General features: G+C 44.6%; 1 protein-coding gene and 1 long non-coding RNA gene across 2 annotated transcripts; one reads left to right on the top strand and one right to left on the bottom strand.

The window, feature by feature from the left end:
- Positions 1 to 3267: 3267 nt before the first annotated feature.
- Positions 3268 to 9102, top strand: LOC120896250 (battenin). Its single transcript, XM_040300235.1, has 5 exons — positions 3268 to 3908; positions 7586 to 7749; positions 7864 to 8022; positions 8120 to 8489; positions 8571 to 9102. Exons 1-5 carry the CDS (start codon positions 3684 to 3686, stop codon positions 8997 to 8999), a joined length of 1347 nt encoding a protein of 448 aa, XP_040156169.1. The 5' UTR covers positions 3268 to 3683; the 3' UTR covers positions 9000 to 9102.
- On the bottom strand, positions 3920 to 6272 carry LOC120896251. Its single transcript, XR_005738413.1, has 3 exons — positions 6065 to 6272; positions 4588 to 4738; positions 3920 to 4495 (listed from the first exon to the last, which is right to left on the bottom strand). It is a non-coding gene; the product is annotated as an uncharacterized LOC120896251 (long non-coding RNA).
- Positions 9103 to 14724: the final 5622 nt, after the last annotated feature.

The following is a 14724-nucleotide window of genomic DNA, read 5'->3' as shown; positions in this document are numbered from 1 at the left end:
GGAGGAGAAAAAATAACATGGATAAATTACAATGTAATATCAATCCCATTCTTGCTCAGAAGGTAAATGTTGATTAGAATAAGCCACTACTAAGTAGAAATGCATTTAAGTTAAAATTTCGCATTATCTTATTATTTATCGATGTATCTGGAGGTCGAAACTCATGCACACTGCTAAACGATCGAATCTCTCTGGCAACTCATGTCCAAGATAATCTCAGTTTTGTGAACATCCTTTGTAGATGTTTTAAAATCCAATAGTGTTTAGCTTCAAATGATAGAATAATTGGGGCGGGTTTATGCCGGATGCGAGACATTTCGCTTTTTTTATGTCAAGACACTAAAACATGAACGAGTAAAAGCACACAAATCTCGAAAATTCCAAGTAGAGAATAGTTTGATTAAAAGTAAAATTTACTTACCCGATGCTCTATTTCCGGTCTGTAGCAGTTAATTAAAATTGGAATAGCCTCAGGTATGTTGCCAGTACCGTTTGTGTGCCCATTAGCACACCATTGACGAGCATTAGCACGAGAATAGCCACTTGCAATGGTATCGCCAGTGAAAGCTCACTACACTCCTCATCCTTACCATACGGTAAATAAAAGGCCGGAAACCGGAATGTAACTACTCTTGAAACACTTCCGGGAACTTTCATCAACGCGCGAGGCAAGGCAAACGAAGGGAAACGAAGCGAAATAAAATAAAAAGGTGTAGCTATTTGTCGCCCTTAGTGATTGTGACATAGTACGGATGAGTTCGTTCCCGTTCCGTTGCCAATTTTTTCCTCTCTCCTTCTCTCTCTCTCTCTCTCTCTTTCTCGCTCGCTCGCTTGTCCATTGGTTTGGGAGAAACTACACATAACTAGTTCACTTGCTTCTCCCTTCTAATGCTGTCCCCTTGGTGTTGTGTACCCACGCCCAAATAATCTTCCCGGAAGGCCATGGTGGTGGTGTGCTAAAAATAGAGCTCACTCACCCCGTTGTTGCTGTGCGTGATTTATTCCCCCAGCACCCGGGGATAGCAGGGGAAAAGTTTTTCCCGTGACATAGTTCGAGGAAACCGAACCGTGTGCGGCCGCCGTCCTAGTAGTCGTTGTCGTTCCAGCAGTAGTAAATGTAGCAGTGAAGTGAATATCGAAACCCGTGGGCATCAGTGCTCTTCTCAGTCTCAGACTGCCGTTCACTCACCACACTCGGCATCATCATTTGCAGGAAATAATATTGTTGCCTAAGAAGATTGCAGCTGTGGCTGGGTGTATGTATGTCCACGTGCATCTCCACCGACACAACATGCAGTTCTGCCGACAGTGGAATAAAGTTCTAGCAGCGCGCAGCAACTCAGAACTAGGCATGTCGGTTTTGCCGAATGTGACAAACAACAGCAAATGCACGAAAAAAACCCTTTTGTCAGCTATGCCGACGCAACTACGGAAAGGTTTGGCCGGGTGCATCTGTGAAGGCGCAAAAAAAAGAGTAAATCTGAAGTGCGCTACGACGATGTGCAACATTCCATGTCGTGGTTAGCGTGAAGGGGAAAGCGTAAGTTTTGCATACGTGCATCGGGTACGCGGACCACTAGAGTGGGTGGGAGGGCATCTGGAATATCCGGCAGCAAACATACAGATGCCGAGCAGTGCTTTCGCATACTTTGTGCGCTCTTTGGCAGAAGCGCTCAGAAGGTCCTGTAGATCGTCTCTCGTCCCACGCAACTACACAATGATACCATCACGGACATTAGCCCGCCCGTGTTGCGGGCAAAAGAAGGCAAAGAATTTAATTAATTACCATCTTCACGGTGGGCAAATGGGAGCAGCTGGTAAATGCTTGTTGATACGTCCCGTGTTACAGGGCAGACAAGGTGCGATTGGTGAGGAATTTGGCTTCCATTTGTTATGCTGTTACCTAGTGTGGGTTGCAATACGCACGCCCCCCTCCTCCCCCTCCCGGTGAATCAATAGAAAAGAATCTAATTACCACGCCGCGGTGAATAGTGGGAGGCTGTCGCGAGATAAATCATACTTTTCACCATATTTATCAAGAGCTTTTCATGTATGGGCTATGTTTCGGGAAGAGGGTGGATTTATGTTGCGATTTATGCTATAATTTATGTTCATACAACATACATTTCATCACGTAATGAAACAAAATCCTTTTTTTAAACGTAGTGTCAATGTGGGAGATATAGGAAGAATTTAAGGACGAGCTTTTTGGACATAACGTTTTTGTTTTGTATAATTTTTTATTTTATTTTCGGCTTATTATTTTTTATATATTCTTATTGCATGTATATTTTTATATATTATTTTGAAATATGTATATTTTGGCATTGGATATGGTTACTATATTTTGTATATTCATTCAATATAACATTATTTATATGTTGTTATTCGTTGAAGAAATATCGTTTGATGGACTTGACCGGACGAAGTTGTTGCAGTTGTCTTGATTGGAGTCTTGTCTGAAGAAAATTGAGAACTTCAACTAAGATTGATAATACGGTAGTAAGTACAGAAACAGTTCTCCTAGGAAGTCCTACATTAGGGCGTAAATTCTTTAGATTTAAGATTGTATGGAAAATGTGAAATATATAAAAATAAATTTTCTGAAAATATGGATAAAACATTACTTGCAATTGATGTGCAAAATTGGTTATAGAAAGTTTACGATAAAAAATTAAAAATACCCCGTGAGGTCAAGAAAGTTATGATGTCACAGGAGGTCCATCCAGCAATTTGTTGGTAGGTAGTTGATTTTCAGTAGCACAATTTCATGTATTTAAGATGGATTTACACCAATACACGGGGAAGCTTATCACTGTGTTCGTAATGTGTTCGTATAATTGCATCTTCTTGTATTTCATTCCACACTTTTTTTGGAAGCATTTTGATGAATGTTTACAGCATAGGCGCATTATCAACATTGCGAGTCTGTGTTCGTTCACCCTGGCACCCAGTACCACGTGCGTTCCGATCAACCGTTCGTCAAGCGAGTCGTTTGCAGCATCGCGCATTACTTTCGTCCAGGCCAAAGCACCACTGATAAGAAAATTGGCAATAATTTGTGGTTCCCTTCAAGCCGTAACCAATCGTCATCGAACGACCCGTACCCGATCGCTGTGTTTGACATAGCGGACAGCATTCGCCAAGCCCTAAGCACGTCTCGAGGGTCTCAGTTGGACACAAACGTGTGCGTGTGTAGTTTGCGCGGACTGTACGGAACGCACGGTGGGTTCCCTCGCGAACAAAGTGGAAGTGGTCACCGCACCACACATCGTAGTTAGTCGTTTGAGTGCGTTCGGTCTGAGTGGATTGCGCACAACGCACCCCGGTGCTGGTCCATCCGAACGGCTGACAGTGAACGCGTGTGTCTGACCGCGTGTGACGGCCTTGGAGGTCACCAGTGTTCGTGAACGGGGGCTCGTCTGCATTGTTGCACGCGTTGTTACTGCTGGCCGATTGGTTTACAGGGCAACTGGGTAACCCGCGCAATGCTAGCGTTTCGATAAAGTAAAGCAACAAAGGAAAAGGGCCATAAAGTGTTTGTGTGTGTATCTGTTCGGGTGTTTGTGCAGTGCTGATAGCACCCATCCCGACCGAAACACTCTGTAAAGTCAAAGTCAAAGAACGAAGTGTGTTAGTTCCCATTTACAACCCCGAACCAGCAGCAGTGTGTGATATAAATAATGACGGACATCGGCGAGGCAACGTCCCCGTCGGTCGTGCCACTGACGGAGAACGATCCAGACCAGGCACCGCCGAAAGACAAAGGCCTTTGGCGCGATCTCGTGGCCTATTGGATACTGGGACTGTGCAACAACTACGGCTATGTGGTGATGCTGACAGCTGCGCACGATATTCTGAAAGAGCTGGAGGGGGGAGACGGGCACGCCAAGAGTGCATCGCCGTTGGTGAGTAGTGAAAGTGGCTGCGTTGGATTGAGTGCACTGTGCAGTGTGTGCAACACGAGGTTGTGTGTTCAACACCACCAACACCACCACCACGATGTGATTGCTGTACGGTAGTAGTGGTGTAGTGGCAGTGTTTGTTTATTTGCAAACAAACGTGCCTGTCTGGCAGGTGTTATGATCGCACTTGGAAATTTTTAATGGCGAAAAAAAAGGTTCAATGTGTTACTGGGTCGATGAGCTGGCGCTTCTTAAACGGGGATTCTCCATTAACTACGAGCGACATGCTGCAGTGCCATTTAAAACGAGCATTGTGATCACGATCGTCACGTGGTGTCATCCGTTGGATTGCCTTTTCAGATAGCGCCATACGACGGTTGAATGATTGATTAGCCGATTCTTCAATATCTCAATGTCTCGGTCATCCGTACGTACCCGGCGATAAGCGAACCTTGGTCCCATGGTGTGAGACCTTCCGCGACGCCTTATGGTGCGAGTCGGCGTGATCTGCTTACCGAAACGATACGGCTTTGCGTGTGCGGGTGTTGTCCGAGGACACATCTTTGGGCTGGGTACTCAATTGATAGTGTCTATCAGCGTTGTACAGGGCGGGAGTGGAACGAGATAAAGGTTAATTAAAGGCAAAGCTCAACCATAGGGGCGCACTGTTGTAAACTCTTACCGGTGTACTGACTGAAGATTGCAGCAAATCAACAACTGTCTGGCGTGGTTGGTGGTGGGGATATGAATCGCGTTAAATACTGGATTCAACGATTGCACGATTTGGGCATTTCATGTAATAAGTCAGCATCGCGGACAGAAGCGGACTTAACCTTCGGGTTACGATTGGAATGATAAGTTGGTAAATTGAATTACTATCTCGGGCGAGAATTGGGATGTTGTAGCTTGTCGATTGTTATAATTGACGGGATGTTTGAATTACACACTTCCTCGTTTGGTACGATTGGTTATCATGGTAGCAAGTGCGATAAATCAAATGAATCTTTAATCTTATCTATTCTTTTTTTTGGTGGAAGGTGTAAAATAAATTAAATTATTGAACGATAATGAAAACTAATGGACAATTATATCCAATGAAAATCCGTAGCAAATTGAAAATAATGTATGCTTTGGATCGTAAACGTTCAGTTGGTGCAGAGAAGAAACTGAATGTGAAACTAAACGTTTTATTAAAAGGTGAAATGTGTGGGACATTTTCTGTGGTTCCACCGTTAAATTTGAGAAGCTTTTAGTGTTAAAAATAAAATAAAAAATCACAAAACAATTAAAGGTTGATGTATGATGAATTCAAATTTGGATCGTTATGGTTAAAAAAAAAAGATATTGAATATGAAGAGCTAATAGATAGAAGACAAAATGCATCAAGATAATCTTAACACAAGAATTAGAAATTATAAGGAAAGATTCTATACGAACGAGTGGACAAATATATAGCATTTGATTTACCCTACTGGAAAGTTATTATATGCATGCAGCTTGAACTGAAATTACGCACATTCAACACCACTCTCCACCACTCTCCATTCACCACCCATATGCAAATAAAACGGGTAAATTTTTTAAATCAAAATTTTTCAAACTCCTAGATAATGAATGTAAATGTTTCTTATTAAACGCATTCTAGGACCATCAGTATCGAATGGCCTATCGAGGCTTCAGCAATAAATTAAACTAAAACAAATAGAATCACTAGGCTTAACATTTCATAAAGCCATTCCGTCTAGTAGCTTTCGGTGTTCATATGTAAAATGGATCAAACGTACTGTTTTACGGTGTGCTATCATATTACCATACCTCCATATTCATTGCTGAGGAAGTTGTTTAGCAAATATCTATGCATTCATAAAAACCACCCTCACCTATCGTTATTAACAGTAGATTCCAACTGAACAGTGTACTGAACTGACTATGATATTACTTCCTACAAACGATACCGCCTCTCCAACAGATCCTTCCCTGCGTTGAGTCGTAATTGACATGCGGCTGAAATTCGTACCATTTGCGAATGGAACACCGTCGCACTAAGCTGCACGCGGGTATAAAGCACCTCCGGGGGGTGTCTATTGTTCTTTGAACGAACCTACGCTTTCCACGAACCTGTCCAGCTTTGGTCGAGCTTTCGAAACCACATAACTTACCGAGCCTCGCGCATCCGGTTGTGGCAGTGGCGCACATTTTTTCAACTAAAAGGCTTCGGGACCGTTTTGCTGTGTCGAGGATTGGAAAGGGTTTGGAAAATTGCTTGTTTTGAGAGATCGGCTTTGAAAGTTCGCCTTTCGTTATGGCGTGAGCCTTATCAAATGTCGGCACACTGTCTGATAGGCTTGTCAGCTTTGCATCAGTACAGTGCAGATAATGTTACAAACAGTTACAAACATAGAGAGAGATAGAGAGAAAGAGAGAGAGAGAGAGAGAGAGAGAGAGAGAGAGAGAGAAAGAGAGAGAATAGATATACATACGTCAGATACCTTTAAAACATTGAGTATTTATCTATGTATTATAACATCAAAAACCTTTTAAAGCGAAACGCCATTTTCTATTAATACAATAACGAAATGGTTAACCTTCATAATAGTTTTCGGATTATCAAGTTTTTAGGATTATCACGTATATTTAGGATTATCACGTATTCTTAGGTAAAACATTGAGTATTTATCTATGTATTATAACATCAAAAACCATTTAAAAACATTTTGCTCGGCACACCATGTCACCGTTGTATTGAGCTATCATTTCTGAGAAGCACTGATATTCGGACAATCGGATAAAAGATACCCGGATAAAACGGCGATCAACTGTAGCTATCTGCTAAGATTAGTCTCTCAAAGATTCACAAGGTTCTTACAACATGGTTTCTGGACAAGTTCTGCTTGTCCGATTACGCTCGAAAAAGAGTGGATGCCTCCATTGAAAGTCCAATATAAAAATTCAATTTTACAAATAAATTAGGAACGATAAATGATTGCCCAATTCACTTTTTTGTGAAGCAATGATACTGCAATGAAAGGGAAAATACTTTAAAAAATCATATTGTATAAACTATTATCAATAGTATTCATGAAAACTGACAAATTTATCTAAAGCTACCATTACTATTTCGAAAGTAAAAAAAACAACATTACAAACAGAAGACATAATTGAAAATCATTTCACGGAAAACCATACAAACAGAATGAAATATTCCATTCCATTTCATAGCGAGTAAGCGTGTGTAAGCGACGAGTGTATCAAAAGGATAAAAGAATGGAGAATGAACAAATACAATCTACACTTCCACTTGTAGAATGCACCACTGTGCAAGTGTGCAGAATTTCGAATTTGTACTGCCATTCCTGCTCCAGATCTCAAATAAAATAATGCTACAGTTTTGCCCTTCCCCTTTGGACAGAGACGCCTTTTAAGCCACAAAAAAGCCCGAACTCGCTTTCACGACTGAACAACTTTTTCGCCTCTACTTAATGAGTCACAATACTTTTCCCGCTGGGAACGCGCCCGTGCTGGGGAACGCTAGGATGCATCCGTTCGTGTTCGTTGCAATATCACTCTTCCCATCCCATGCTAATAACTGCAAACCTCGCTCAATCTGTTGATGGACCTGCTGGAAACGATTTATGTGTAACTCTTTCATCTCGTTCTCATTTTTTTCTTACTCTTCCCAGGACGGCTACGACGTGGCTAACACAACGGCCCGAGCTGATGACGTTACGTTTGGGTACGAGGCACGTCCGTGCAACAAGCTCTCGACCGGTGCAATTCTCCTGGCCGACATCCTGCCGGCACTGGCCGTCAAATCGATTGCATCGTTCCTTCCGTTGGCGAAACAGTACGTGTTACAGCAGAACCCGGGCAAACTAGCTTGGGGAGAGAAACTTCCAGCTGGATACACTCTCACGTTTTGCGTTCTTTTTTTTGTTTTTTGCTTTCCACTCTTCCCTAGTGTTCGAATTTTCCTATGTGTTGCGGCAGCCGCCGCCGGCTTTCTGCTGACGGCCTTTGCCACCGTCGAATGGGTGCTGTTCGTCGGCGTTATAGCGACCTCGTTTTCATCCGGGCTCGGCGAGGCCACCTTCCTCGCGTACGCAACATACTTCAACAAGTCAGTAGTCGGGCGAAGCTTTTATTAGTTTTTAATGAGCGCCTGTAACGAGTGTGTCCATTTCTCGCCATGCCGTATCGTGCATTCGCTCTTCTAGGAACGTTATTTCCACCTGGTCCTCGGGGACGGGCGGGGCCGGCATTGCCGGGTCGCTTTCGTACACCGGCCTGACGGGACTCGGACTGACGCCAAAAACGACCATTCTCATCATGCTGGTTGTGCCGGGGCTAGAGGCGGCTGCATTCTGGTTGCTGCTGCGCCACAAAGACACGGACAAACCGGCGGACATTTCCGAACAGGAGGCCGGGAATGAAAAGCCAGAAGAGATCGACTACAACACACTGCCGGAGGACGAGCGGCCGCTTGAGAACTGGAATCAGCGGCTTCGGTACATTCCGTCGCTGTTTATCTTTATGATTCCTTTGATTCTGGTGTACCTGTTGGAGTACTACATCAACCAGGGACTGGTGAGTGGCCGCAGGTTGGGCGTGGGAAGTTGATGAAAGATTGACATTGACCGTCCTTTTGCTGCACACCTTCTTTCACAGTTCGAGCTGGTGTACTTCCCCGGGATCTGGTTGTCCCAGTCGGCACAGTACCGATGGTATCAGGTGATCTACCAGATCGGTGTGTTCATTTCGCGCTCGTCAGTCAACCTCATCCAGTTCCGACAGGTGTGGATCATGGCAGTGTTCCAGTTCCTGAACGTGGTGTACTTCACGTTCGAGGCGGTGTACTACTTCACGCCCTCTATCTGGATTATCTTCGTGCTGATCCTGTGGGAAGGTTTGCTTGGTGGCGGTGGCTACGTCAACACGTTCTATCGCATCCAGACCGATGTACCGGCGGCCAGGCGCGAGTACGCGATGATGGTTACGTCCATCTCGGACTCGGTCGGCATTGCACTGGCCGGTATCGCCGCCATACCGTCGCACAATGCGATCTGTGATCTACCGGTGCCCGATCGGTTGCTTTAACAGGACACACATTTACCTGTGGGGTCTCCTGTGGGATGGGGTTGTTTTATAAGCACAAAACATTTAAATAAATTCGCCTATGTATCATTTTACGCTTAGTCAACGAGTTAGTACTTATAATGCTTATTAAATAACTGTTTAGATAGGTTTAACCTCTTAAAATACTTTCTGTCGGTCGGGCGGGAGTCGGCTGGAGTCGGAATCGTTCGGAGTCGACGAGAGTAGAAGACGGCCGGGAACGGCAAGTGTCGGGGCGGGAGAAGACCGATGCAAGGATACTGTCGTCGTTAAACATTATTCTTACCGTGCAACCAGACATCCCGCCAAATGGCGTCGCGCTGTGAAGCGTGAAGCCAAACTCAATGACATTCGATGACAGGTCCATACATCCATCTGTGGCGCGTAAAATATGTGTCCATTGGTGGACGCGTGGAAAATTTGGCATTTCATCGAATGTCATCGCTTCATTGAAGATGATAGCTGAGTACTAGTGGTGGGTCATACGATTTATTTCACCCGAAGTCTGCGAGCTCTGACCCGTTGGTGCAGCGAGTTTGGGTCGGGCTAGGGTCGGATTGAACCTATCTTGACTCGACCCGACCCGAACTCGCTGCACCTGTGGGTCTGAATGAATCCACCTTGGCCCAAACCGACCCAAACTCGTTGCACCAACGAGTCGGAGTCGCTTATGCTTTCTTGTTGCCTACCGGAGTCGTTGCACCTACTGAACCTACTTGTACCTTTCGGGTCGACCGGAACGACTCCGGGTCGCTTATGGATGGCTTCGACCCGATAGTTTCGGGTCTACTCGCCTAACACTATTGGGTACATACATTTAGGCGAGAAATGTTTCAGACATGTTGATTTTGGCTATTTTTTCACGCTTCACGGCGTAAAATTGTCTCGATATGTCTTTTTACACGGTAACGCTAATTAATCGGAATATTGCTCATTGTACAACAAAACAAAGAAAATTCATTCTCCAACTATTGATACTATAAAAACATAATTTAATAATTAATTAAATGCGTATACTTACTATTCCCCGCTGGTTATTATTTTTCACCGTGAACAAAGCGTGAAGTTCTGAGTGAAGCGAAATAAATTATGGAATAATGTAAATCTTAGTTAAATGAAAACGAATTTAAATGATAGATTTAAACATCAGTTTCAAAACACATCAGTATTCTTGATACTACGCTCGGTATCAAATGGTTATGGAAATACAGGTAATACGTTTCTACTCTTGTTCTCATTTGGCGCGACAACCACTGGCGTTCTAGGCCTGCATTTACCACAACTGGGCAATGCTATCAGTCAGTCCTAAATAGGGACGGCATGGTACTATTGGGTCTTGGTTTTTATTCCTATATTGTTTGTTTTGATAAGAGCTGTAATTTCTCGCCGACATAGTGACTGAATTCGCCAGTTTTTAAATAATAAAAATATACAGTCAACGTTTCACCAGACGATTTCGCATTCACTTCGACTGTAACGCGGGCTTAAGCAGGTTACTGCGGTTACTGCTCATACAATTTTTAATGTGTTTGTTATTGTACTTTCGAGTCCATCTGCGAGAAGACCATCTCGCAGTGAACTGCAGTAAAGTGGTAAAAAAAGTGTTAGGAAAATAATCCATGATGGATTCCATTCATCCGTAATGGAATTAATTAGCTTAGTAATCAATAAAACTTTGTTTCATATTGCATATATACAGGCGCTGTATATTCGATTGATGCGTGAGCTCCTATAAGATCGGAATTAATGGATGTCCCACAGGTCTGTTCTGCCGTAACAATAAGTGACTATACGGATGGCAAGGTACAAACAAGTCTCGAAAGTCTGTAAAGGCGGGCATGCCCGCATAGGTCCTTACACCAAAAAAGAAGACAAAGATAGAAAAAGTATTCTTTACTTCAGCTGGGTGAGTAAAATCCAACTTTCACAGTAAGCCCATAAAAGTCTTATTTCGACCTTCGCAGCACCATCTACTGTATTTGTAACCAATGGATTGTCTATTTTGGTAAATTCATTTTTACAGATACTTACAGTAGGCAGTCGCTTCCAAATCCCCATGAATCATGACGTAAAATGGAAAGTAAGGCTACTCTATTTGGCTTTGCTGGGATATCAATAAAGTAATACTGCGATAATCACAAATCTTTTACATGTTGTCTTACATACAAATTCGAACATTTCCTACTGCACGCAATCCAATGTGTATGCTTTTCCAAAACATTCGTAGCATATTGCGACCGTTTCGTGGAAATATTTAGCTATCCTTTTATCATTCATAGGAGCTTCAAACAAACCATAGATTTCGTGGAAGGCTACCTATGCAGCCCGCCTTTGGGGATGTATTCGGCATGTGAATAAAATGGTAAACCCACAACCCTCCCCGAACAGTAGGTTGATAGCGGCCGGGTGATGCCAACTTTTATCACTGCTCCCCAATCGGAGGCCCCTTCGGTAACAGCGCCCGAGCAGATACACCGGCTGGTTTGAAAAACTGGCAAAGCAGATTTGAGCAGCAGGCTAAATTATGCAAACATGTTTTTATCCGGTTTATAAACTATTCTCCCCGGGTGTGGGGTAGCTGCATGTGTCCAACGGTCCCATACGCGTACCTGTACCTGTCCGGTGTGTATATGTGAGTTTGGCCTGGTAAATTTTAGAAGTTTATCGAACGGACGCTTTCCAAAACTCATCGACAGCATCGCAGTCCCGGGGCAAAAACAATTTGCTTAAGTCTTTGGGCCCCTTCGGCCGAGGGCCGGCTGCGGAGAGCGGGGAGTCATTCTAGCGAGGGGTTTTTGAGGTTTTGGTTACCTGCACCATTTTTCGAATGAAACTCCCCGGGTCGGTTGGAGAGTCGAAGATCCTGCTAGCACTGGAGCCCACCGGAAGTAATGCAATCTACATAGTTTCATGTTTACATTTGCATAATTTCACATGCAACCTTATGTGGCATCTGGCAACACACAAACACACACACGTTTAGGTATGGTGCGAAAAGTTGTGCCCGGTCCCGATGCGCCATTGTCACTTCGGTGCCACCGGTTATCGGTGTGTGGTGAAAGTTTAACACCCTTTATACCATCGTTTTGCGATAGTTTAGCATCGTGCGAAGGGACGGCTGAAGTATGAATGCGGAAAAAAGGACTCCGGTTTTACAAATCATCACCTCCGGCCCGGGGGGAGCACCTGCGGGGATGATTCACCTTTAACGGGACATTGAATCAGCGCAGGACGAGGCGAGTTGGCACGATGATTGATTCGAGGGAGCAGAGCACGTGCTAATTGAAAGAGCTTTCTGAGAGGGCTTTAAGCTCTGGCCTGTCATCAATAAAGGGTTGCGACAGTTATGTTCGCGCCTCGAAATCGGTGACATTTCTATATTCCGATGGGCAATTAATTATCCATTCTTGAGCGTACTTCCAGCATCATGCACTCTCGGCACAGTTTGCACATGAACAACATTTTACACTGGCAGCTACTTAAAACTGTACATAAATGTAGGTTATTTATAACACGCCGTGGAAACGTTCCTGTCGCGTAGGGTGTCCTACTCTGGCACAAACAAATGCAACAAACGCACGGCAGAACAGTTGGTACGGGGCGGGTAGGATTGTGGTAGTGCCGTTTCCAAAAGTCTAAAGTAAGGCTTCCTTGGAAATAAATTACACCTTCACCCTTCACAACTCTCACAGCCAGTTTTGAGCAAGTTAAGGGGTGCCATCGAAGTGGAATCATTATTCTCCCGCTTGAAACATCGTAAATGACGGCAGCGTGAGTTGCTATGTGCACTCGAAGCTTTATTTTCATTTTCAACTGCTCTGCCCAAATGTACCCAATGAGAGACCAAGGTTTTAATACAAAAGTCTCAGTAAAAGAGATTTATATATGTGTGCGTGTATATACTCCATTTTTGATACAACTCTTTATTGGTTCCCCTTTCGAGATCTTTTGGTTCGAGCTTTTGTTGGCTGTGCACGTGGGCTCGGTTCTTCGCAAAATGTCAAACTGATGTAAAGTAACGCTTGTAACGTTGCCAACACTCGGCATTTACCCGGTTAGTTGTACACGTTTGCTTGGATGTATAGTTTTTCGTCCATTTTTCGTATGGTTTCGGTTCCCGGCAAAAGCATTACCACGCAAACGTACGTGCACACGACCCAAAGGAGGCAATAGAGTGAACCGGCAGGAAACGAAACAACCTGTCCTTCGCGTTCATATGGTTGCCTCAATTCAATGGAGGCAAATTTGAATTTTTATGAAAATTGGCTTCCTTCCGCCGTCGTCATCATCAACTTTATGGTGTTCCAGCAGCAGCAGTAGCAGCAGCAGCAGCGGTACCCGTTTGTCGTTAAAGTGGTACTTTTCGTTTGTTTTTTTTTTTTTTTGAAGCGCATACACCCCGCTGAGGTTTAAAATTGGGACACAAAAGGGGGGATGGTAACGACACACAGTGCTGGCAGCATGGCGATATTTAGTCATATGAAAACATAAATCTGCACCGTATGTAAAAGTTGTTCCGAAACGGGGGCGCACAGCGGTTGATTCAGCGGTTCCCGTTGGTAAGTATTTTCGCCATTTGTTTAGCCATTAACCATTCCGTGCGGCGTGCGGTGCAGGTGAAGACTGCCGGGCGTTTTGCTGCTGGTGTAGGAAATAGAGAAAATAATTTCGAAATTATCCCCCGGAAAGCCATTAGTCTTTGGGGGTGTGCTGGGCGTCGTTTGCAACGTAGGACCCAACGTGCGCGTACACTTACGTTCGTGAGCTGTTTGCTCGCACCACGGGACATATTCCTGGTTGCAGGAAATATTCCAGAGTGTCCGGACTTAGCAAAACGCTCGGCGGAGATAAATCAAAACCATATTCCACCCGGAAGCTTCCAAAGGCTCGATCCAGAGGACTGGGACTGGTAGGTCAGGTTGGAAAACGGTTCCGAATGAACCTCTCCCAGTGGTCACTGCGAGCCGGCGGGAAAGGCTGTAGAGAAAGAGAGACAGAGCGTTCTATATCTATAAATTAGAACCGATAAGTGTGGCTGAGATAATTATTTGCACGTTCACCTGTGTCCCGTGAGAATACCCCAGCGCTGGCGCTACCTTTTAATATGCTTCCGGGCGGTGTCGTTTAGCATCTTCAATGTCAAAAGAATGAAATTAGGCGCCGGTAAGAGTGCTGGCCGTGTTCTTAATGAGTGTCGTCGGTGGCCGGAAGCGTGCCAGCCAGTCGTTCCGCCCCGATCGTTCCGACTCTATCGCAGGTCAGATAGGACCTCACGTAATATCCATTAGCATTCAGGGCCGGGGAATGGCAAAACCTACGGCAGGTGGGCGCAGCACCATTATGCAAAGCAAGAAAGATGACCCCGGAATGGTACGCCCGGCCAGTACGCCAAGAACTCCAAATGCAGGACAAACACGACACAGTCGTTTGTTTTAATGGCGCTTAAGGATTAAAGACGCCCCGTAGAGTACGTCCCGGCCTCGGGGGCCACGGGACAGTTTGTATCGAATCTTCGCTCTAACGGCTACCCCACAATAAAGGAGACAAATGGTGGTAAGCCTGCCGATAAGCTTTCGGTTGCTGGGCACTGCCTTGGGACCGTGGCATCGACGATACCCGTCGGATAATCGTTGTTGATTGTTGCATTTAGCTGGGCTATTAGTTTGGGAGCAAATTTGACACCATCAGGGAAGGATTACGATGTGGA

Source organism: Anopheles arabiensis, chromosome 2 (assembly GCF_016920715.1).
Source record: "Anopheles arabiensis isolate DONGOLA chromosome 2, AaraD3, whole genome shotgun sequence".
NCBI lineage: Eukaryota > Metazoa > Arthropoda > Insecta > Diptera > Culicidae > Anopheles > Anopheles arabiensis.
This window is presented reverse-complemented; position numbering and strand designations above follow the sequence as displayed.

What these genes read in the sequence shown, in the direction of transcription:
- LOC120896250 (XM_040300235.1), top strand. Translation starts at nt 3,684, where the DNA reads ATGACGGACATCGGCGAGGCAACGTCCCCGTCGGTCGTGCCACTGACG. An exon ending in CCAAGAGTGCATCGCCGTTG is followed by an intron (nt 3,909 to 7,585) that starts GTGAGTAGTGAA and finishes TACTCTTCCCAG; the next exon opens with GACGGCTACGACGTGGCTAA. An exon ending in TTCCTTCCGTTGGCGAAACA is followed by an intron (nt 7,750 to 7,863) that starts GTACGTGTTACA and finishes ACTCTTCCCTAG; the next exon opens with TGTTCGAATTTTCCTATGTG.